Here is a 25,711-nt window from a genome sequence, read left to right as displayed (position 1 = left end):
TGATATTTTGATAAGAAAAAGAAATATTTTATGATAATATTTTATTGATTTCTTAAAACATCACATGTAATATTTTATTGATTTGGCACAAACAGTATACCCTTAAAAGTCAACTTCATTTTGTGGTGAAGCTACATATTCACTCATAAAAATAATGAATATTACGCTAAATTAACAATCATGACATTTTTACTTAATTTAAAAGGATCCGTGTGCTTTTTTGTTGTCATGTTAAATTTATAGTGTCAGGTGAGAATTTACAAATAATACATATTTACAAACAAGTGGATTACACAAAGACCTACATAAACATGTACGGGTTCAGGAAAAAAATTTCCGAAATATTGAATAGCTTTTTTTTTATAGTACAAAATATTGAATAGCTGTCGTTAAACCCGATAGAATACTTTATACTTTATGAAATGAGCCAAGTCACATAAAATAAACATAGATAGAAAGACGATTACAATAGCAGTATCCAAAACATCTATACAAACTCAATTCATTATTTTGGTACAATAAATAGAACAGAAAGAAATAGGTCCTTGGGATGGAAAAAAACTGCAACCGTAGTTTCTTCCCCCCCCCCCCCACCCCCACCTTGCCTTTTATAGTAGATTTACATATGAGCCCTTGTTCTTAGTTGGTCAATGTCTTGAACCAAAGCGCCTCTGCCTTTGCTGAAACGAAGCCAAGGCCTCCACAAACTGATCCTTATCAAAATCAGGCCAGAGGTGAGGATCAAAGAAGAGTTCAGTATAAGCAAGTTGCCACAACAAGAAGTTGCTCACTCTGAGTTCGCCACTGGTTCGGATCATTAGGTCCGGGTTTGGAAACTTGCTGCACCTGGTTTCAAGTTCTTGCTCCATCACACCTTCGTTAATGTCTTCTACTTCAATAATGCCATCTTTGACCTTCCCAGCCACAGCTTTGCAGGCTTGCACGACGTCGTATTTGCCGCTGTAGCTAATTGCTACGATAAGTTGCAGTCCACAGTTTTGCTTCGTTCTCTCTTCCATGTTGTTTATGACTCCTTGCAGAGAGTCTGGGAGTTTCGATGTGTCTCCTATTACTGATATTTTGATGTCTTTCCTGTAATAATAATTATATATATATATATATATATATATATGCACCAAAAGGGATTTCGTTTGGCTATTCAGAAAATAATGATAAATCGGTAATAATTTATAAAAATTAATTGATATTTTAAAATCAATTTTGTAGTTATAATTAAAAAGTTTGGCACCAACAAGTTATTAGTTGAGATAACAAACGGTTTTACCTATATAAGAAGAAGGAGAATACAAATTCGAATCACCAGAAGCACACTTGTTAATAGGGCTTTAACAACCCGACAATGATTAGTTTTAAGTTCAAAATTCGAATCCCCAGAAACATACTTGTTGGGAAGACTTTAACAGCATGGTAAAAACTAGTTTCAAGCTCAAAGTGGTGACCTGAAGTTATTCTAATTTAACCAAAAAGCTAAAAAAGGTTGGCTATAAATTACTAGCAAGGGTGTTTAACACGGTGAAGTCGATCACCTACCTGTTGTAAGATTCAATTAAGTTGTTTATGGTACTTCCAAAGAGCGCCATCAAAAAATCAACCTCCACCTACATCATCACAATCTAACTCGTGTTAAAGAATCTACTGCGGACCCCAGAAAATATGAGATAATACTAAATTCTGTCTTCATAATCTAGGCATAAATCAAATCAAGTCAAATCATTTTATTTTAGGTCCACAAGGTCTCTCGTCACTTTTTTTTTTTTTGACCTGAGACAAGGTCTCGTCACTTGACATCAAGCATATTTGTTGAAATTTTTTTGACTATAAACGTTCGAGATGGATGTGTGAGTCATGATAAGGAAAAAATAAATAAATTTGATGCGTGAATCAGGCGACTCTCAATGAGTTAGGCAGGTGAACACGTCAGCTCAGGGGTGTTTGGGAAACCCAAACCATGGTTTCAGAAGCACTTTTCCGCAAAACGAGGTAATCTCTTCCACATATTACTTCGTAATCCGTAAAAACACTTCTGAAACCATGATTTGATTTCTATCCAACACCCTTCACATTACAATAAGATGAAAATTTTTCACCTTGGCTACCATTCTAGGTGGGCTAAATGAGTACTAGTAGTTGACACTCATATTCCCAGCTTTAATACTAACAGTACGACTTACGTTTTTTACTCTAAAACATGTATAATCAGACAATTACGTATTAGGGACACGAGAGGGCCTAACGAATTCCTGACTGGAATTAGAGGATTTTTTTAATTGATTTTTTTATCACGTTATCAAAGATTGGCATTCCTATGTTGAATAGAAATAAGAAGAATTACTATAAATTTCAAGGAAAAAAAACGTAATTATTTAAAAATTCTAGAATAAATGAGATGTCAATATCTTCACGTTGTTCCTTATTTTTTTTTTTTTGATAATTACGTTTCTTTCTTAAAAAATAGTGAGTAATCATTTCAGACTCAAAAAAAACAACTTCATTCTTAGATTCTTACCTCTAGTCACAGAATGACAATTCAAAAACTTCATAAAAGTTAATACTCCTTTAGTTTTTAATATAAAATCTATGTAACTAATTTGATTAGATTAAAGAAATTAGATAAATTAGTTAATTATAAAAAATATGACATGTTTTCCTAAAACATTATAATTATCTTCTTTAATATCCTTCCTGTCTCTTCTACTTGATTATGGTTGACGGAGTATCCATAAAGATATTTAAAAAAAAATTAATAAATATAAAAAATAAGTCTTATATTTAGAATCAAAATTAACTAACAATTAAGTGTATATAAAAACCGACGAGTATAAGTCAAATCAAAGCTACCTCTCCTGAGAATAAATGCTCACCTTTGGACGAACCCAATTATCAACAGAAAACGCGAAAACGGTCAGAACCTTGATCCCCCAACTGCAACACAGATCGATGATCCTCTTCAGCGACTCTACGCCGGCCTTGTGACCCAACGAGGGTGGCAGCCCCCTCATTTTAGCCCACCTCCCGTTTCCGTCCATAATCACCGCCACGTGCTTCGGCATCAGATCAGGCCGCAGCTCCGACGGCAACGGCTCCGGCTGCTGCGAGGATCCCGAAACGACAGCCACATGTGGCGGAGGAAGAGCGGTGCTGGGAGTGTGAAAACTGGGGAACAATGAAAGACGGAAGAATCGGTGTGTTTGGGAACGGTTGTAAGTAGGAGGAGGACTTGAGGTATGATGCCTGGGAATGGGAGTTAGAGCATTCTCCACCGGAATAGGAAGGCTGTGCAGGAACATGGTGTTCCTTCCTTGTTCGGAACCAGAGAGGTCCGTAAGATTTTGAGCTTCATTTAAAGAGGGAACCTTTTGGTTGCTTTTATAGTACTCATTTGGTGCTTAATGTAAGAGATAATTATTAAATTGATTTTGATCATAAATATAAAACATATTTATTATATTTATCAATTTTTTTAAAATTATCTATATGAATACTTTCTTAACTATAATTGGGTAGAAGAGAAAGGGAGGATATTAAGGAAGATGATTATGGTATTTCAGGAAAAACATATTATATTTTTTATAATTAACTGATTTTTCTAACTTTTTTAATCTAATCAAATTAGTTAAATAAGTCTTATATTAAAAACAGAAAGAATAGTATAAAACACAACCATCTAGAAGGCCGAATTTAGCTAAGCACTATCACGTGGCTGAATGCTTTTTTTTTTTTAGCAAAACGTGGCTGAATATTAATGCATAGTCTCTTTACATCTGGCAAATAGCCCTTTACAATGGTACCATGTAAGAAAAATAAAAAGTTGAATTAGAGGGACTCTTTAACTTGTAGTTATGGTAAAGATGACTTCCTCATTTTCTTTCCCTTCCTAATCCTTCTTCAACGTCGTCGTCTTTTCTTCATTGGACGATTTCAGATTTAGGTAAAGAAGAAGGAAGCCGATCATGGTGAAGAAATAGGAAGTTCGTTTAGGAGAGTATTTTTGTTTTTATACTTTTGTTATTTTAATAGTGTGTACGTATATATGTATAATAAATTAGATTGTTGTACTCTTAATTCTCATGTCAAACAAATTCATATAATCTCAATTACATTACATTCTCAGCCATTCCATTCCATTACCTTTTTAATGATTCCATGAACTAATTAAATGTATTCTTTCATGGTAATTTTTTAATAATTAATACTGACACAATGTAATTTTTAATTACGCATTTTGCTATTACTATGAATAAAATTATCTCATGGATACAAAGAAGAGGGGTTACGAAAACTTGAAGTGGATGAGAAGCTTAGTGATGTTTATTCAAATAATAATAATTCATATGTGTAAAGCATTTATATATTTTTTATGATATTGTTTTCTATGTTTTTCTTAAACTTGAGAGTGTGGCATATAAATTAATTCTAAATTTGTGCACCAAGTGTAACTTCCCAATCAAACGGTGAGTCCCGGAGTCATTTACCACAATTTTCCTAACTCCAAGTGCTCGAAAATAAAGAAAATGAAAGCAAATAAAGATGAGAAGAAATTGAAGATCCATCCAACATTGGGATAACTAATGTTATAAGAGAATTGCCAAAAAAAAAAATAACACAAAAAATGAAGAAAAAAAATAATAGGGCAAACTTACTGCGAATCTGCTGGTTGCTAGAAATAAACATGTTACTAACTTATGTCAAGTACTACAAATCGACCAGGTATTGGAGACTGCAAAGCCATGTTTGGACCAAAATAAAATTAGAATATGGACCACACACACACACATATATGTATATGTATAAAAGATTTTGTAAGATATTTGGTGCAATATTCACTAATTAATTATGGATAGTGTTATCTGATACCTCGATATTTTTATAATGCATACAATACCCTGATCTTTCTTTTTTTTTTTGTGTGCATCTAGCACCATAAAGATTAGGGTGTTGATGTAACCCCAAAAAAAAAAAAAGAATCTGAATACACTATAAAAAGATCAGGGTGCTGGATGCGGTTTTTAACCCGTTAATTATTTTCTTGCACCAAAGCGCCTATGTCTTTGCTGAAATGAAGCCAAGGCTTGCACAAACTGCTCCTTACCATAATCAGGCCAGAGTTGAGGATCAAAGACAAGTTCTGTGTAAGCTAATTGCCACAATAAGAAATTGCTCACTCTGAGTTCGCCACTGGTTCGGATCATCAGGTCTGGGTTTGGGAACTGGGTGCAGTTTGTTTCCAGTTCTTGTTCGATCAAGCTTTCATTAAGTCTTCTACTTTCACAACGCCATCTTTCATCTTCCCAGCTATGCCTTGCAGGCTTGCACGACGTCGTATTTGCCACTGTAGTTAATTGCTATGATTAGTTGTAGTCTTGAGTTTTGCTTCGTCCTCTCCTCTGCGTTGCTTATTATTCTTTGTAGAGAAGTTGGGAGCTTTGATTGGTCTCCTATCACTGATATTTTAATGCCTTCCCTATAAAATACCAAAAGGATTTGCTCATTTATTGTTAGGAAAATGGCAGGGAGGTACAAAACTAGCGTTCAAATATGTAATGTAAATCCAAGGTAAATATATATATAATGTAAATCACAATTCATAATTTTTAAAATAGTCTAATCACAATAAAGTCTCTTCAAGACTAGTTTGTGATTAAATTTTGTAGCAAACTTATCTAAATACTCCTAATTGAGGATTTGAAAAACCACAGTTATGAGTAAAAACTTTGCCAATAACCTTGTGCTCCCCATACTTAATGCAAAACTTAATTAACTATTTTAAATAGATTAATAATGTTAATTAAATTAATTAGTATGATATGTTTTTTTAAAGCACCCTATGTATCTTCCTTAACTATCTTCATCTCCTATTTTATTATTGTTAACAAAACATGTGAAATAGGCCTTACATATAAGACCAACATTAACTCCTCATAGATCTTATATTAAGGGCGGAGAAATAGTTTAGTAGCATATAAAAAGCTCTTCTGAAACTGAAGTCATGAGTTTGATTATATTTGTAATCTCAATTTTTTATGTCAACCCCCTTTAATTAAAAAAATACTCTTTCAGTCTTAATATAAGACCCATTCGTAGTGTAAATTTACACTACAAAATGGGTCTTATATCTAGGACCGGAGGAAAGTAATAATATATTAAATAATAACAATCAGGCAGTTAGGTTATTTCGCCCAAAAAAAATAATTTTAAAATAAACCCTAAATTTTTTATAGAAATAAGGGAGAAATCACTAGATAAGCCTTCATACATCTTTCTCCCAAAAAAAAAATCAAAAGTTGTCATCAAGTTGGATATTTGCAGGACATAAATATGATTTTCCAAAATTAAATACTGAAATGAAGTACTTAAAAGGTGTTTAGATGGAATCAAAATCATGATTTTAAAAATATTTTTATGGTATACAAAATAAATATATAGATAGTTTGTCTCATTTTACGTAAAAATATTTTTATGTTTCGAAAACACCTCCTTAGTAGGACATTTAAAACCGGGAGTCAGCTCAGGTACCTTGTGAAAGTCTCATTTCGGTGTTTAGTACGGTTCTTTCGAGAGACCTCAACAAAAAATCAACCTCCACTGCCAATTAGAAAAAAAAAAAAATGCCGTTCAATATATTTATAAATTTTATTTGAACTTATGGCTTCTATATTTATATAATTATTTTTGAGAGTGCTTTTATGACTTCAACAAATACCATTAGACGATGGTAAAAGGGTAAAATTATATGTTATACTTTTCAAAATTATAAGTAGTAGTGGAAATTTACATTATTGTTCATTCTTAATTCCTAGTTCTGGCAAAAAAAAAAAAGAAAAAGAAAAAGAAAAGGAATAGATCTTCAATTATTTATTTAAAAAATAAATCAATATTAAATCCAGATTAAATAATAAACAATAAATCTGCACTTATGAAATTACTGCTTAAAATAATTCATGACATAAAATTTTATTACAAAAGATCAATATCTGTAATGTGAATAATTAAGATGAGTGTCTGTAACAAAACAAAAAAATATTAGAATGAGTCTCTTTCATCAATACAAAAATTTAATGATAACATAATTTAAAAATTAATAAATTATATTTTATTATTAAATATAATACAGCCAAAAGAGACAAACATATGACATTTATTATATTTCTATTCTATTATTATTACTCAGCAATAATTTATATCCCTATCATATTTTAGTTTTTTTTTTTGACCAGCATCCTATCATATTTAGTGCAGGATACAAATAACTTTTATATGAAAAGTCACTTCCTTTTGGTTTTCTATCCATAGACATGGGTAGGGGTACACATGGGCAGGGCTGGGCAGGGTAGGACCCCTGCCCGATGCCCGGCCGAAATATGAACGGGCTGCATTGTGCAGCCCGCTGCCCGCCCGGCCCTGCCCATAGAAGCCCTAACCATTTTGGGCTGGGCATGGGCGGGCTGGGCAAGGCGGGCTTCGTTGCCCAAATAGTAATAACATATCGATATCACATGTAAAAAAACTTTCATCCATAACTGAAAATTACATTTCATAATTTTGCATTTTCGCACATTGAAATTATCCAGAAAAATAATTTAAAACAAGTCTCAGCAAATATCTAAATAAATAATATTCATAATCCATTTAGAACAAAACAACTCTCAAGATTATAATTAAAGCCTTGAATTCAAACGGTTTGTGTCATCTCCATAAAGTTGAGAAAAGAATAAAACATTTGAAAAAATTGAAGAATGGTTTGAAGCACATGAGATATTCCATTGATGGATTGAGATGACGATGTAATATAAGCTTGATTATCCATTCAAGTGGCAAAAATTAAAGGTTACCTAAAGGAAAAAAAAAATTGTTAAAATATTAAAACTGAAGCAATGGTTAAAAGGAATAATATAGACCATATAAAAATATGGTGAAATAATTGTAAAAGATAAATAAAAAAATTCTTAAAATCTTATAATATTTAATATAACCACTTTTAATATGCAAAACTTATTATGTGATACAATGCAGTTAGTAGTCCATACAACTAAAAGACTTCTTTCCATCATATGATTTGTTCATAAAAAATTAATACAAAATAACTAATATAAATAAATATAAACTAAAAGACTTCTTTACAACAGCAACACACAATAAGATGTACTCAATAAAGCTCATGAAGAACAAGTTAAAAGCAAAATACTATTGTTTGTTTAGAAAAATTAGATCTCTAAGACGGAAAACTAACAGACATGTAACACATAATAAATTAAATTGCAAAGAGGAGGGGAATAACTTTTTTTTGGGGTAAAGAAATGTAATATATTAATATTATTTTTATAAATTATAATGTATATAAAATATAATCTGGGCAGGGCCAAATGGGCAGGGCAGCATGTCCTGCCCGATGCCCAGCCCTGCCCATGAAATGCCCAGCCCAAAGATGCCCATTCTTTTTCGGGCTGGGTTGGGCAATTTTCTTCGGGCTTGGGCGGGATAGCGGGCATTTGGGCTTCATGCACACCCCTAGAATGAGAGACATGCAATGGCGTGTGAAAATTGATGGTCTACCTCGGTATGGTATGCCCGGGAATGTGGATCCACCACCCGCCTGCTGGAGTACATTCAATGCAATAGTGCGTAATTATCTTATTTATAAATTTTTCTAATACATTTTATATAGATTAAGAAAAGTTTAAATTTTTTTAACTCTCATTTAAAATTCAATAACTTTCTAATTTTATCATTATTTAAAATATATATTTTTATATGGTCTCGTATAAATAAAGTCAGCACAATAATAAATTAAGGATAAAATTATATATCTATATAAAAAAATTCTCTTAATATACTATAAATAGAACAAAAAATATCTTTTCTCATATAAATAGAACCAAAGAAGTATTATTTTAAATACAAGTAGGTATAGGATCAGAAAAATATTATTAATTATTTTATAACACCTAGGTGTTATAAAATAATTAATAATATTTTTGATCCTATACCTAATAAGTACAATGAGAAAAATAAGTGAAAAAAATGTATAGGATGGCTTATTGTCGTATAATAATATGATCAATTCAGAGTAATACCACAACATTACCGCATAAAAGGAAAAAAAACATATAATATTTATTATATTTTTATCATTATTACTCAGCAATAATAAAAATAATTTTATCATATTTTTATTTCCAAGATACATATACTAATTTTAACATGAAAACTGAAAAGTCACTTTTTTTTACATTGATATCTTTTTTGGTCTTTTCATTTCATTTTCATTTAATTTAATGTACTCCTAGACATAATTTTTATAAATTGCGGAAATCCTAAAAGAAAATAATGATAGTGTGATTTTGATCTTAATTCATTTTATTTCTTGTATTTATTATTAATAAAATGATATGTAATGTAATGTCACATATATAATAATATTTTTTAAAAATCACGTCCGTGATATATTTAACTTCTTTAGTTTACCAATGGACGCTTACCTTGGGGCGTTTCCAATTATCAGCAGAAAATGCGAAAACGGTCAGAACCTCAATCCCCCAACTGCCACACAGATCGATAATCCTCTTCAGCGACTCTACGCCGGCCTCGTGACCAGCCGACGGTGGCAAACCCCGCATCTTGGCCCACCTCCCGTTTCCGTCCATTATGACCGCCACGTGCTTCGGCATCAGATCCTGCCGCAGCTCCGGCGGCAACGGCTCCGGCTGCAGCGAAGATCCCGACACGACAGCCACATTCGGCGAAGGAAGTGCCATCCTGCAACTCCTGGAATCGGGAAAGAGCGAACGACGGACGAACCGGTGTTTGTTTGGGAACGGGCATAAGTGGGAGCACGAGGCTTATTAGGAAGCGGGGTTACAGTATTCTCCACCGGAATCGGAAGGCTGTGCAGGAACGTGGTATTCATGTCTGGAATATGACAGTGTTTGGCGCAGCGGGGGACACTGAGACTTGGGGGGACTTCGATTTATATAAAGAAGAAATTAGAGGAGCAACAAATTACTCCTCCTAGATATCACTCTTTACATGTCTCACACGAACAAAATAAAACCTTAAATTTTTTTAATTTTTATTTAAAATTTAATAACTTTTTAATTTTAACTCTATTTAATGCATATTATATCTCAAGTAAACAAAGTTAACATAATAATAAATAGAGGGTAAAATTGTACATTTATATAAAAAATTCTCTAAATACCTTGTAAATAAGGTAAAAAATATCTTCTCTTTCTATTTTATAAATAGGACATGAGCAATAGGTACAAGTCACAAACTATCATCAAAAGGGCAGAATTTTTGAGGTAGGAGAGCACGTGGCGGTAAGAGGGAGGCCATGCATAATCTTTAACCTGCGTTAAAAATTCAATTCAAGTTGTTAAGCAGTAAATCGGTAAATCAGTTTGCTTCAGTCAAACATTTTGGAAAAATCAGCATAATTGAATTATATATAAATCGGCAGCGTATATTTTTTTCACTTGACTATGTATGAAATCAGATTGTTTTGTGTGAAAACAGTAAGTTAGATTGTGGTTTAGTTATAGTATGTGATTTTCCATTTAGTATGTATTAATGTCTTTTTTATTTAAATAATTACTTTTTTCAAAATTATATATGGGTATTTTTATGTATCTTAATTACATTACACTATTTCCAATCCTTAATATATAAAAGAGATAGTTGTGCAGTTAGATTTGATTTTAAATATAAGATTTCAATTTAATTTATTTCTCTTTTTTTTTTCAAAAATATTTTTATTAATTATAAAATGCTACCACAATAGTTTGAGGAATTCAACACACATTATGACAAATACGCAACTTAATTAATTTTTTAATCTCTTCAAATTAGTTATTTAGTTCTTATATTAAAGATTAAAAAATAATATCATATTAATTATGAAGATTGAGAGCACAAAGTTTTAGAGCAGCGAGAGGGGAGTACAGAAGAAGCTAGGGTGCGGATTGAGTTGGGACAATTTTTTTTTTTTTTAAATATCAGAGGATCCTTCTCGTCTATTTTACTAAAAACAAAGGAGAATATTCTAATATTCTCATCCATTTGAACAAACAGACGAGAATATTAGCCCATTCTCATCTGTTTTATTAAAACAGACTAGAATATTAGCATATTCTCGTTTGTTTTGGAAAACAGAGGAGAACATTGAATATTCTCATTTGTTTTCTTAAACAGTCATTAATGTGCGAAGTAAATGGCCTACTTTGTTGTGGTGTTAATACATAATTAAAAATACATTGCACATGGTTAAAAATGAGTTGCACATGTTTAAATTCATATCTTTTAGCTGATAAAATTTATAGGTGCTTTTAATGAATCTAGATTCTAGGGGACCAAATTCTCACATTATACATGGGGACTGACTAGGGGTGGGGATCATGGATCACCTCAGCCGCGTTCGAACCCCTTTGCCTAAAAGGAACGTCACTGCGTGGGTAACTAATTTGAAGAGGAGACTGATTATATTATAGGTTAATTAAAGAAATTATCGCTGAAAATTAAAACTAATTAAACCAAATCAAGAATGTTATATCTGAGGCTAATTTAGGAGATAAACTATGAGTTAGGAAGGACCCATTTAAAATGGCTTATAGGAAGCTTTTTAATTGTAATTTAAAGAATACAATATAAGTATGTGAGAAAAGCTTTATTTTAGAACGTGTTTGAGTAGCTAAAAAAATGTTTTAAAAAGCACTTTTTTTACAAATCCAGGTAAACTTCTCTATATATTTACTTAATATATTATAAAATTATTTTTAAAATTATGGTTTGGTACTCATCCAAACACCTCTTAATTTACTTATAAGACGTGTTTATTAGTGTTTATTTAAGTGATTCCAAACAGCACTAACTAACCATTCATTTATTTTTTAAAAGAATTAATCTTTTAATCCTTTAAAGTTTGATTCGGTTATGACTCAGCCACAAATTAGTTAAAACTCAATTCTCACTCTTTTCTCAACTTTTAATAAATTAACCCTTTTTTATATATAAAACTTAGCTTAGTCAACACCAAGGAACAAAAAACCGGACCGGTCAGTAAACCGGTTGAGACACTAGGTCAAGGGTTAATGGGTTAGATCGGGGTCAGACCGGTAATAATTAAAATAATTTAATTTAATTTAAATGTGTAAAAATATTCCTATTTTAAAAAAGAAGCAATATTTAATTAATTAATTAATTTTTTCCTTTTAATTCTCTCTCCTCTTCGTACATTAAAATTTTTTCTGTTTTATTTTTTTACTTTTATTTCACATCTTCCCTCCTCATTCACATGGTTTGGTTTGCTTTTTCAAGTTTTCAGCTTTTTGTTGTTTTTCCCACTCCTTCCCTCCTGCCACACGGATCTATCAAATCACACACCACATCCCTTTTGTTTTATGCTCTACACTTGCGTGCCGATCTCATCTCCTCTCTCACCAAGCCTCCCCTCTCTTCTCTCTTCGTTCTTACCTTTAATCACAGTCTCTCTCCCCCCTCTCTTTCTCCTTATCTTCCATCACAACATGAGTTGAGTTGTGAGTCGAATGCTGAGATGAAGATATAGATAGCACCGACAACCATGGAGTGCGAATGACGATGATGAAGCAAGAAGTGAAGAGTGAGATGTCACAACCACGGCTTAGCAGCGACGAACACAGATGAGTCCTAGCATTCTAGACAGACTAACAGAGAGATTTAGAGTTTCTCTTCTTTCTTTCAATTTTTTCTCCAAATATTCACTGTGTTTAAAATTTTTTTAAACATAAAATGATGTCGATTCTTGAGAGTGGAAGATTAAAATCATTAAACTGGACAACCCATTTTAACCGTTGGGTTACTCGGTTTTTACCGGTTCTTATTGGTTGAACCGGTTTTTCCCCAGTTTGAACAGTGTCCGGTTTTTTCTCTGAACCAGACTGGATCAAAGACCAGTAAAACCAGTGAATTGGCCGGTCTGGTCCAGTTTTTTTTTCATTGGTCAGCACATAATCATCCTACATGCCTTCCAAGTAAGCTCCCATTTAATAATTGTATTTGAATTTTTTTTTATGTCATGTCTTGCAAACTTTCTTATATATGTAAGTGTCAGGTGCGTGTTGTTACATGTGCTTCTCTTTTTTTAACTTGTAATTTTGCTACTTTATTAAAGAAAAAAGCTAGTTTATATTAAAGGTGTTAGGTTTTAAAATATGAAAATTTATTAGAAAAAAAGAAAAAGTATATTTGATTTTAAACCATACGTTTTCCAGAATACACTATTAATACCACCATAAATACATATATGTGACAAAGAATAAAGATACAAACTCCTCTGATACTATTTACAAGATAGAGAGAAGTTTTTATTCTATTTATAAGTCATTTTATTAAATTTTTAACGTGAATATACTATTTTATATTTTATTTATTATAGTATAGATAACTATCTTTTTTGGAAGAGATATATATATATAAATAAGAGTAAAGTTAAAAAGTTATTATAGTTTAATAGAAAAACTAATGCATTTTTAGATTTTTTTTAGTCAGTATGAAATATATTGAAATTGCCTTATAAACTAGAGATGAGTAATTATTAGTGTTTGGTATAGGATGGCTGCCGAAGTAATGAAAGGTATGTAAATCACTGCTCCACTCTCAGGCATAAAGTCAATCGTCTAAATTGTTGAGCATAATATATTGCATTCATGATATGTGGAATTCAAATTCTCTCCTTTGCTTGTAAATTTAGGACTCAATGTCTTACTATTAGAACAGATTTTTAAAGGAAGTTTAATACTTCCTTGAGTCTTTAATGTGTGTATATACGTATATATAAAAGCTAGCTATGATCAAATTTAGTTCTAAATATAAAACATTAATATATTTTATCCATATATAAAAGAGCTAGTTGTGATCAAATTTAGTTCTAAATATAAAATATTAATCTACTTTGTCTATATATATAAGAGCTAGTTGTAATCAAATTTGATTATAACCATAAAACCTTAATCTATTTTGTCTTTTAAATATATAATTTTTCCCCAAAACATTTCTATTTATTGCAAGGGGTTATATTAAAGTATAATTCCAATGCACATGATTAAAAAGAGTAATTTAAAAAAGTCAGCACACATTTGTGACAAATAATTAACTTAATTAATTTTCTTAATTTTCAAAATTAATTATTACCTCTATTTTTAATTATAAGATTTCATTTATAAACTATAAACAAAATCTTATAATTATGACCGGACATAGTCTTTAATGTGTGTGTGTGTGTGTGTGTGTATAAGAGCTAGTTGTGATCAAATTTAGTTCTAAATATAAAACATTAATCTATTTTGTTTATATATATAAGAGCTAGTTGTGATCAAATTTAGTTCTAAATATAAAACATTAATCTACTTTGTCTATATATATATATATATATATATATATATATATATATAAGAGGTAGTTGTGATCAAATTTGATTAAATATAAAACTTTAATATATTTTGTCTCTTAAATGTATAAATTTTCCACCATAAAATATCCCTATTATCTCAAGGGGTTATATTAGAATATAATTTTAATGCGCAAGATTAAAAAGAGCAATTTAAAAAGTCAACACATATTTGTGACAAATAATTAATTTAATTAATTTTTTAACATTTTAAAATTAATTACTATGCCTGGTCCTAATTTAAAATTTTATTTATAGATTATAAATGAAGTCTTATAATTAAGAACGAAAATAGTATCTAACTAGCTTTTATATTAAAAATATGAAAAAATCCCAAGTGGAAAAAAATTCATTTAATGTGGAGACAAGAGACGAAAAGGGAGAATATTTCATAGGCACCAAAATTTGATATTTCGCATAAACAAAAGCATAAAATAACTTAAAATAAGTTAATCCAAACAACTTCTCAAGTTCTCATGATAATAAATATAGTTAAATTATCAATATTGTCGTCTTCCACCAAAGAAAGCGCCTGTGTCTTTGCTGAAACAAAGACAAGGCCTCCACAAATTGGTCCTTGCCAAAATCAGGCCAGAGATGAGCATCAAAGCCAAGTTCAGTGTAAGCAAGTTGCCAAAGCAAGAAGTTGCTCACTTTGAGTTCGCCACTGGTTCGAATCATCAAGTCTGGGTTGGGAAACTTGGCGCAGCTTGCTTCCAGTTCTTGCTCTATCAGCCCTTCATTAATGTCTTCTACCTCCATGATGCCGTCTTTGACCTTTCCTGCTATGGTTTTGCAGGCTTGCACGACGTCGTATTTGCCGCTGTAGCTAATTGCTGCCATTAGTTGCATTCCACCGTTTTGCTTTGTCTTCTCCTCTGTGTTGCTTATCATTCTTTGCAGAGAGGTTGGGAGTTTTAATGTGTCCCCTGTTACTGATATTTTAATGCCTTTACTGTCAAACATATATAAAATAAGTTTTACATGTAAAACTACTATCAATTCTCAAATTAAGTACTACCTCCAGTTTTAAATATAAAATCTCGTTGATTAATTTGATGAGATTACGGAAAATTAAGTTAGTTATTTGTAATAAATAGGTGTTGTTTTTTTTTAAATATCATTGCTAATAAAATTATTGGCTAGAACTATTATTATTAGAAGAATTATCTTGAAAAAAAATATAATGAGATTTTATATTTAGAACCAAAATAAAAGTCAAACGAGATTTTATATTAAAAACCTGATATAGTACTATATATTAAGGACTGAAAGTGTAGTAATTTATAAAATGGCAACACATGATTTCTAAAGTAAGTTGTAGGAGTTTACAAGTTTTTTTGCCTTGCTATTATTGTTAGAAAAAGAGTAATGGATACCATCACCGTCAAAAAATTAATGTTTATGATTAATTTTTTTAATGGTAAGGCAATAATACTCTTTTCTTAATATTTTTGGAATGATATTGAGCTAATAAAATTTTCGAATATTGCAGTTTTTCACGAAAAAAAGTAACTCTTAACTGTTAATTAAAAGTAATTGATAATTAAAATGAAGTTATAATTAAAAGCCAGATCACTCAGGGTTTAGGACAGCGGAGGCAACTACCAATTGGCGGGGAGATTAACTTTGACCCAGTCAGTCCTGTCCACAATTCCCTTCTTCACAATGCAAACAACCCGCATCCCAGCCTCAACCATTGCAAGAATCCAGAGTCACATAAGAAAGTTTGTTTGGGGCTCTACTGCGCAGCAGCGAGGCATAAGTCTAGTCAACTGGAATACCATGTGCCAGCCAAAGGAATGCGGAGGCAGCGAATTAGTCGATCTTACGGGTCAGAATTCTGCTTTTCTTATGAAAATAGCCCATGCAGTTCGAACACAACCACATCTTTACTGGGTTCAAATCTTAAGAGCCAAATATGGGTGGGAGAAAAACAGAGGACGCACCACTTCAAACGCCTCGTACCTCTGGAAAAGCCTTTCAAACCTCTGGACGGAACTAGATATGGGAATCAAATGGAAGATTGGCAATGGTAAAGAAACCCGCTTTTGGACAGATCATTGGGTTGGAGACCTTGGACCTCTAGCGCAACTAGCCTTCACGCCCATTGATGATGAGAAGGAAAAAGAAACCGTCGCCAGCTTCACCACAGAAGGAGGGGACTGGAACTGGAACGCTTTCAAGCACCTACTTCCTTCAGAGATAACCCAGCAAATAGCGCATATTGACCCACCAAGACCCAGTGCTGAACCAGACAAATGCTTCTGGCATATGGACAGCAGGGGTGCGTTTACTACAAGGTCAGCGTACCGGTTACTTAAACAAGATGATTGGGATGAGGCAAGCACCACCTGGAAACTCGCATGGAAATGGCCAGGACCGCAGCGCATACGCACCTTTCTATGGCTCGTGCTTAAGAACAAGCTACTGACTAACCAGGTTCGAATGAGAAGGCACATGACCCAAGATGATACCTGCGAGATATGTGGCGAAGCGACGGAAGACATAAACCACATCTTAAGAGACTGTCATATGGCTAGAAGCTGTTGGAGCCTAATTATTCCCGGACCCTTCCAGCACCGCTTCTTTAACACCCCATTCGAAGAGTGGCTACAGGGGAACCTCAAATCTGTATCCCCGAATCATCTTTGGTGCACAGCTTTTGGAACTCTGTGTTGGAAACTCTGGGAGGCAAGGAACAGGACTTTATTCTGTAATGAGTCAATCCGAAGCCACCGTCTTGTTAACGAAGTCTTCTCCTTAACTCATCATACCATGCAGGCTAGAGAGTTCAGGACGAAGCTTCGTAGGAGTTAGCTCTCTTTTGTTTGCTCCGTTTCGTTGTACTGCCTTTGTATATATTTGAATAAAATATCTTTCATTCGAAAAAAAAACTAAGGTGTTTATGGTACTTTCAAAGAGCCGCATCAAAAAATTAACCTCCACCTGCATCACAACACCAGCTTTCAACATAAAAAAGCCACTCATTTTTTTGGGGAAAAAATCTATAGTGCACCCAAAAAAAATATAAAGTGCATTAAAATTATGCATTCATGATATATACATCAATTAAGTAATTTTATTTATCAATTTTATGTGGCCAGTTTACTTGGTTTTTTCATGAGTTAGGTAGAATAAACCGTATCAGTCCATACTAAAATAAGTTCAAAAATTCATTTAATGTGGATATTCATTGTTTTTTTCCTCCCCTTTCAAGCAAGTGAAAAACAAGTTTATCATTTATTTGGAAAAATTAATCTTTTGGTCCCTATAATTTTCACTCATTTATAACTCAATCCCTATACTTTGACTCGGTACAACTCAGTCCCTCTAGTTTTGACTCGGTTGTAACTCAGTCCTTAAAATTTGACTCCCTACAACTCGGTTCCTATAGTTTTAATCATTTTATAATTTAGTCCCTCCTTTTGTTAGATATATAATTTTATTTTTAAAAAACACAAGGACTAAATTATAAAATAGACAAAACTATGAGGACCGAGTGGCAGGGAGTTATACTTCAAGAACTGAGTTACAATCAAATCAAAACTAGAAAAACTGAGTTGTACCGAGTCAAAGTATAGGAACTGAGTTATAAATGAGTGAAAACTATAGGGACCAAAAGATTAATTTTCCCTTTATATTTTATAAAATTAACCCAGAAAACAGTTACAGCTCACAGATCAAAATGCTACATATGACAAGCTAGCTAACCTTTGGGCGATTCCAATTATCAGAAGAAAACCAGAAAAGCGTCAGGACCTTAATCCCCCAACTGCAACACAGATCGATAATCCTTCTCATCGACTGTATGCCGGCCTCATGACCCGCCGACTCCGGCAACCCCCGCATCTCGGCCCACCTCCTGTTTCCGTCCATGATCACCGCCACGTTTTTCGGCATCAGATCCGGTCGCAGATCCGGCGGCAACGGCTCCGGTTCCAGCGATGATCCCGAAACAACAGCGACATCTCGCGAAGGAAGTAAGGTCGTGCGACTCTGAAGATTTGGAAAGAATGAGGGAGGGAAGAATCGGTGTGTTTGGGAACGGGCACAGGCAAGAGTATGAGGCTTAGGGAACAGAGTTAGCATATTCTCCACGAGAATAGGAAGGCTGCGGCGGAACATGGTATTCCGATTTCGGAAGGCGACTGTGCGTGTTTGCTTGCCGCCGTCAACCGCCGCGCAACTTGAGCTATGCGAGCTCGGCTATAACCGACAAGCATGCAGACAAGGCTTTACATTTATTATTAGTATATTGTGGTCCATCTCACCTCTTGTGAAATGAGATTGTTGATGAGTTCTTTAATCTTTTTGGAGGATTTACATGTGCTATTGTCAGATTGATTGTGGTTCTGTCTCACTCATCACTCATGTCCTCTCGACTCTCGAGATTTCCGAAAGCCCCCAGCTTTTTCGTTGGATCAATTTCTTAGTTCCAAACTCCCACCTCTGGTCCTAATAGTAAAAAATTAGTTAAGTTAGTTATTTGTAATAAATATATGTTGTTTTTACTAATATCTTTGTTAATTAAATATATTGGTTGAAACTACCATTATTATAATCACTATAGTTATTTGTAATAAATATATGTTGTCTTTACTAATATCTTTGTTAATTAAATATATTGATTGAAACTACCATTATTATAATCACTATCTTGAAAATAAATAAATAAATACGAGAAAAAAAAGATTATAGTATTATATTTAAGACTAATATAAAAGTTAAACAAACTCCTATATCAATTACGGAACTAATTTTAGTCTGCTCAGTTTTAATTTATATACTACCTTGAGGTAGTATTGACTTTCAAGTTTTTTATTTGACAATCTAATCAGGTCAAATTCAAGTATCTTCAGTCTAATTGATTTTCTTAAAAATGTTCTGTGTAAACACTCGAATTTGAATGAGACCTCATTTTTAAGCCGCTAAAAACACCTTCGACTAGGTCCAACATATGTTTTGTTCTTAGCTTTTTTATTAAAAAAAACTTCTTAATAGTTTAATTTGATTATTTAGACAATTTATTGATGTGTCGTCATTTAACGAAACCTGGTTAGTTAAATATCTTAGAGGTTGCCTAATCAACTTAAATTGTCTAGTTAATATGATATATAGCTATCATCAATCATGCAAAGGTTCCTTAATTTTTTTAAAATATTTGTTATTCTTCTCACTTTCAAACAATATTTAAATAATTCAGTGATAGTTGCCTTGCAAGCTGATACTTTCATATTTTATAATATTTCATAAATTATAAATCATTTTGATATTAAACCTTTTCGTTTAAAAATACTCTCAAATTACTTTTTAGAGATATTTTATTAGCTCAAAATGGAGTTAAAATGAAAGAAGTTATGATTATATGAAGTTGGATAATGAGATATTAATTTTTAGGTGAAATCTTTTAATTGGAAACTAGATATTTAACGCTTTTTAATGACAGATAATTCGTAAAATATAGAGTTAAATTGAAAGAGTGATGACATTCAGAAGTTATCTATATATGATGATGCTAGTAAGTCATTCCATTGAGTATTTGCTTCTATAAAAATTCTAACTGATTAATATTGAAACAATCAATAAATACCATGACTTTTCAAAGAGACATTTTAAATGGAGTAGTCCTGAGCTTACTTTTCAATGTTATTCTTGTGGGTGACACCAAATCAACTTACTACCTCTGGTTTTAAGTAAACAATCTAAGTAATAAGTTTGTATTGATCCTTAATATGAGATATTAATCCAATTTGTCTTTTAAATTTATAATTTACATATGATAAGGTTTTCATTAATGGGTTGTAACAATAACACATTTAGAAAAATTATTCTAAGAAAACCAACATCTAATTATTACATATAATTAATTTAACTAATTTTTTGAATATCTACAAACTAGGTGTCCAACTTCTATATTAAGGAGCCAAGAGAGTAATTATTTGATGAGTGTTACCAGCCAAAGCGTCTTTGTCTTTGCTGAAACGCAGCCAAGGCTTCAACAAATTGCTTCTTGCCAAAATCTGGCCAGAGATGAGGATCACACACAAGTTCTGTGAAGGCAAGTTGCCACAACATGAAGTTACTCAGGGTGTGTGTTTGGATGAAACCAAACCGTGGTTTGGAAAAGTGATTCTGAAGAATAAATTCTGTGGAGAATATATTTGTGGAGAATAGATTCTGAAAAAAAGTGATTATGAGAAGTGAGAGTATTTGAATAGTTATTACTAGAAGCACTTTTACATGTCAAAATTACCAAAAAGGGTATAAGTTAATATGATAATTATATAAGGAATAGATTTTATGATATATTTTGATTTGAGGAAATAAAATTGTTAATGAAAAATTTTTAGTAACATAATTAATAATATATAACATAATATAATTAATACATAATTAATATGTGTATATATATTTATAAAACATAATATTAAATATGTTTATAGAAAAATGAATTTTTTTTTTTGGCTAACAGATAATTAATTAATTTTCTTTAAAGATTTTAAACGTGAAATATATATATTTTTAGAGTAATTAATTAATTAATTAAAACAAAAGGGAGCAAAACGGTGCGCACCACCCCCAACCTAATATACTAATCTTCATCTTGGCGGAGAAGTTGAACACGAGGCGGAGCGGGCTGAGGGAGAACACGCCGAACGAGCAGAGAACGAAACACACACACACGCGGGACGGCGGCTGGGAAAAACAGGGGACCGAAGCACGAACACAAGACGGAGACGCTGCGCGACGGCAGAGGGGGAACCTCCCTTCATCACCATCGTCTTCATCCCTTCTTCTTCTCAGCTCGACCACAGAACCAGCGACGGCACGAGCTCGACGAACCAGTGAACCAGAAGCACATACTTCGACGAGAAGAATTTCAGACCTAAAGAGCGAGGCACCAGAAGAGTTTCAACCGACTGGAATGGAAGGAGCTCTGAAGTTTCGACCGACTGATAATTGAAGCCAGAAGATAATTGAAGCCAGGGCTGTTCGGTCATGTGAGGAGGGCCCACCATCAGCCTTCAATAATTAGAGCCAGAAGCGGACGAAAATAGCTTCTGATGAAACCATGGTTTGGGGGTTCAAAACCATGGTTTCCCCCAAACCATGGTTTTAAATATTTGGGATGCTGTTTGGGTAGCATTTTCCCCAAACCATGGTTTGGGGTGCTACCCAAACAGAGCCTCAATCTGAGTTCTCTACTGGTTCGAATCATTAGGTCTGGATTTGGAAACTCGCTACACTTGGTTTCCAGTTCCTGCTCGATCAAGCTTTCATTAATGTCTTCTACTTCCACAACGCCATCTTTAATCTTCCCAGCCAAGGCCTGGCAGGCTTGCACGACGTCGTATTTGCCGCTGTAGCTAACCGCTATGATTAGTTGCAGCCCACAGTTTTGCTTCGTCCTCTCCTCTGCGTTGCTTATCATTTTTTGCAAAGACACTGAGAGCTTTGATGTGTCTCCAATCACCGATATTTTTATGCCTTCCCTCTAATATACATGCACCAAAAAAGATCCAAGAGTTTTGTACTGTTAGGCTATAAAGCAATTGGCATATTATGAAACATGTTGAAAGTTTCTATGATAAGGATAGGAGTCGAGCGTTTTAAGGAAATCTGATTGATTGATATTGAGATGAAGTTATAATTTTAAAGCTTATTGGCTAGTAGATGTTTAACACATGCAGTGGAGTGCGTTGATCACCTGTTGCCAGTTTCAATTAGGGTGTTTATGGTACTCTCAAAAAGCTGCATCAAAAAGTCAACATCCACCTATGTCACAATCCAATTTCAATATAAAAGGAAAGAAAGGATCAGGAGATGATCAAAACCGAGAAGAATACACAATTATAAGACTTCGTTGGTAGATTGTAAACGGGATCTTATAGGACCGGAGGTAGTATTGATGCTATGAAAAGCTAGCCTTCGTGCGTTTCCAATTATCGCGAGAAAACCAGAGAAGAGTCAGAACCTTAATCCCCCAACTACAACACAGATCGATCATCGTCATCATCGATTTTACGCCGGCCTCGTGACCCGCCGAGCTCGGCAACCCTCGCATCTTAGCCCATCTCCTATTTCCGTCCATGCTCACCGCCCACATGCTTTGGCATCAGATCCCATAGCAGCTCCGGCGGCAACGGCTCCGGCTCCCCCACTGACCCCGAAACAACAGCCGCATCTCGAGAACGAAGTGCGGTCCTGCGACTCTGAAAACTGGGAAAGAGTGAAGGAGGGGAGAAAAGGCGGCGTGTTTGGGAACGGGAACGAGTAAGACTATGAGGCTGAGGAAGTAGAGTTACAGCTTTCTCCACGAGAATAGGGAGCCTGTGCAGGAACATGCTGCTCCGGTTACGGAATACGAGAGAATGTGTGTGTTTGGCGCCACCGTGGACGGCTGGGATTTGAATTCGCTTAAAAAGCGACCTTTATATATTTATTTACAGAAATTTTATTTATTTAATTATGAAATTTTTGGTGCAATGGGTTGACTGTGAACACAACGACCGCAAGGGCCGAATTTTCTTTTAGATTCAAAATTTCTATTTCTATGTGACGTAACTTCTTAATAGTTTGATTTGATTATTTTGACGGTTTATTAATTTGTTGTCATTTATTTATCGAAATAAACAATTTTTTAAGAAAAACATTAAGCAAGATTTTGCATCATTGATAACCATTTGATTTAATCATTCTGATCATAAATATAAAACCTTATATATAAGGTTATACTGTTTTATGAGTATTATATTTTCACATGGTCAATTTAAGTTTACTACATACCAAGGTTCAATATCATCCCCTTAGACTATGTGTACAAGGATATATTTAGGACCGGAGGAGTATAATCTTAACTAAACGTATTTGAAAATTTGAAATTATTTAATCAGTCATGTTTTATCCAAGTGACCTTATCAGGTTATTCTCCACGGACATATATATAATGGGAATAGCCTGTGCAGGAACATGGCGTGTGTTTGTTTATGCAGAAGAGCAACATATCAGTAGGTGTTCTCTTTCAACTTTCTTGGAGCAATAATGCTTTCTGAACTCTTCATCACCAAATGGACCATTTACACCAACAAAGTAGAAGAATTAATCGTTCTAATATCAGAAGGTCTAGTTAATCCCTTCCTCAGATTTGAATTTTCGTTAAAAGAGATGGTCATATTTAGTATCTCATGGCATCTTAAAGTGAGATCGCTTCCAATGAAAAAATAACCATATGCCAGGCAAAAACAAACACAGATACCTGAATTCGCAGCTTCAGTGGTAAATATCTGAACTTCGTAGCATTTTTTATTTGTAGACGGAGCATTATATTGTTGACACTAATGGTGATAGACGCTAGAGAAAAATCTTGGGATGCAAATACTACCCAGCATGTGGATAATTTTGCACATGTAGGCGTATTCAGTATTCATGACAGGTTTCTTTCTGGGCTTCATCTTGCGGCTGCGTGGAACGTCCACGTACAGTTCGGTGGGTAGAGGACCTTACCCACATATCTTCTTTGGATTCTGGATTCTCTCTCTTGATTCATATTAATCGATCGATATTCCTTGCAATGATCACAGGCATCTGTATGTTTGGAATCACAGGTTTGCTGACAAGATCATCATCGATATGTTTGAGGATAAGTGCGTGTGAATAGAAGTCCCACATCGACTAAAATGAAAAATAAAGTACACTATATAAAACTCTGACACAAATGACAGACCGCCGAGCTGGGTCGCGTCAGCTTGTAACCCAAGTGGGGGCATTAAGGTGATGGAACACGGCTCTCGCATCGCCTGGTTGGGTCGGGGGAGGCAATATGCTGGCCTGTCCGTTCCAAGTGGAGAGCTGAACCATGGGTCCTAAGCGAAGGCTTGAGATTCCTGGTTCCTAGACGAGAGGGCACTGCGTGAGGCTGGTTTCACAGAGCAGCGACAACCTCTGGCTCCTCACAGTGGAAGGATCACAGGCTGCTGCTCCTCCGGCCCACTACGCCCGGTGAGCCTAGCCGCTTGAACCATCGCCTTTTTGCTCCGCCCAGAGAGGTCTGTTTCTGCTATTCACATGAATTCTGCATTTTTGCAGAATTTAAAACTGAACCCTGATCACCAACACCTACATTGTTCTTATTCCTCGCCAATATCCTTGCTTTTTAGTGTGTTTACTGAATTAAAATTTTCCAATAAAAATTCTATATATACATACTACCTTTTGTCTATAATATAAGAGCTAATTGACTAATTTAAATATATTAAAAAAATTTTTGATTTTTATGCCATTGGTTTCTCTCTCCTTCTTGATGCTCTCCTTTCTCTACTCTCCTTTCCCCATTCCTCCTTTAATATTGACACAGTTCGTAGGAAGATGTATTAAAACCTGTAGTTATAGCAAATATGAGTTCTTCATTTTCTTTCCCTTCCTCCATCTCTTCAACATCATCGTCGTCTTTTTCTTCACTCGACGATTTCAGATTTAGGTGAAGAAGAAGGAAGCCGATCATGGTGAAGTAGGAAGTTTGTTTAGGAGGGTGTTTGTGTTTTTTTTCTTTTATACTTTTTGTTATTTTAATAGTGTGTGTATATATATGCATAATAAATTTGATTATCATTCTCTTAAAATCTCATATCAAACAAATTCATGAAATCTCAATTACATAACATTCTCAGCCATTCCATTCCATTACCTTTTTAATGATTCCATGAACTAAGTAAACGTATTCTTTCACGGTAATCTTTTAAAAATTGATCATTAATAATGACACAATGTAATTTTTAATCATGCATTATTATTACTATGAATAAAATATTTCATAGATACGAGGAATAGGGTTACAAAAATTTGAAATGGATGAGAAGGTTAGTGATATTTATTTAAAAAAATAATTCATATATTTAAAGCATTTATATATTTTTTATGATATTGTTTTCTATGTCTTTTTTCTTAAACTTGAAAGTGAAGCATATAAATTAATTCTCAATTTCTGCACCAAATATAACTTCTCAATCAAACGGTGAGGCCCGGAGTCATTTACCACGATTTTCCTGACTCCAAGTGCTCGAAAATAAAGAAAATGAAAAAAAATAAAGATGAAAAGAAATTGAAGATCCATCCAACATTGGGATAACCAGTATTATAAGAGAATTGCAAAAAAAAAAAAATGAAGAAAAAATAATAGTGCAAACTTACTGCGATCTGCTGGTTGCTAGAAATAAACATGTTACTAATTTATGTTAGGTACTACAAATCGACTAGGTATTGGAGACTGCA

The 25,711-nt window shown here is 33.5% G+C and overlaps 4 protein-coding genes and 1 pseudogene across 4 annotated transcripts in view; all 5 read right to left on the bottom strand.

Moving 5' to 3' along the window:
- LOC114749511 (callose synthase 7) overlaps nucleotides 1-2,044 on the bottom strand; it is a 33,533-nt gene extending 31,489 nt beyond the window's left edge. Inside the window, exon 1 of the mRNA XM_028938002.1 lies at nucleotides 2,041-2,044. The gene's annotated coding sequence lies outside the window, so the exon portion shown is untranslated. The remainder of the gene's footprint in view (nucleotides 1-2,040) is intronic.
- LOC114749515 (dehydrodolichyl diphosphate synthase 2-like) lies at nucleotides 648-3,308 on the bottom strand. Its single transcript, XM_028938006.1, has 3 exons — nucleotides 2,883-3,308; nucleotides 1,552-1,619; nucleotides 648-1,092 (listed from the first exon to the last, which is right to left on the bottom strand). Exons 1-3 carry the CDS (start codon nucleotides 3,306-3,308, stop codon nucleotides 648-650), a joined length of 939 nt encoding a protein of 312 aa, XP_028793839.1.
- Nucleotides 3,309-5,039: 1,731 nt separating this feature from the next.
- LOC114749518 (dehydrodolichyl diphosphate synthase 2-like) lies at nucleotides 5,040-9,805 on the bottom strand. The gene is given in 5 exon segments (XM_028938015.1): nucleotides 5,040-5,275; nucleotides 5,278-5,319; nucleotides 5,322-5,505; nucleotides 9,326-9,364; nucleotides 9,492-9,805. Coding segments are annotated over 5 exon segments (783 nt in total). The 5' UTR covers nucleotides 9,774-9,805.
- Nucleotides 9,806-14,932: 5,127 nt separating this feature from the next.
- LOC114749522 (dehydrodolichyl diphosphate synthase 2-like) lies at nucleotides 14,933-18,749 on the bottom strand. Its single transcript, XM_028938017.1, has 4 exons — nucleotides 18,155-18,749; nucleotides 17,339-17,389; nucleotides 17,101-17,111; nucleotides 14,933-15,395 (listed from the first exon to the last, which is right to left on the bottom strand). The coding sequence occupies exons 1-4, from the start codon at nucleotides 18,566-18,568 to the stop codon at nucleotides 14,933-14,935; spliced, it is 939 nt and encodes a 312-aa protein (XP_028793850.1). The 5' UTR covers nucleotides 18,569-18,749.
- A 1,643-nt stretch (nucleotides 18,750-20,392) lies between these two features.
- Nucleotides 20,393-22,788, bottom strand: LOC114749520 (dehydrodolichyl diphosphate synthase 2-like; annotated as a pseudogene).
- Nucleotides 22,789-25,711: the final 2,923 nt, after the last annotated feature.

The sequence above is a fragment of the Neltuma alba genome, unplaced genomic scaffold, assembly GCF_004799145.2.
Source record: "Neltuma alba isolate B1F8T4 unplaced genomic scaffold, ASM479914v2 tig00006075_pilon, whole genome shotgun sequence".
Taxonomy (NCBI): Eukaryota; Viridiplantae; Streptophyta; class Magnoliopsida; order Fabales; family Fabaceae; genus Neltuma; species Neltuma alba.
The sequence above is the reverse complement of the archived record's forward strand: the minus strand, read 5'-3'. Positions and strand labels throughout refer to the sequence as shown.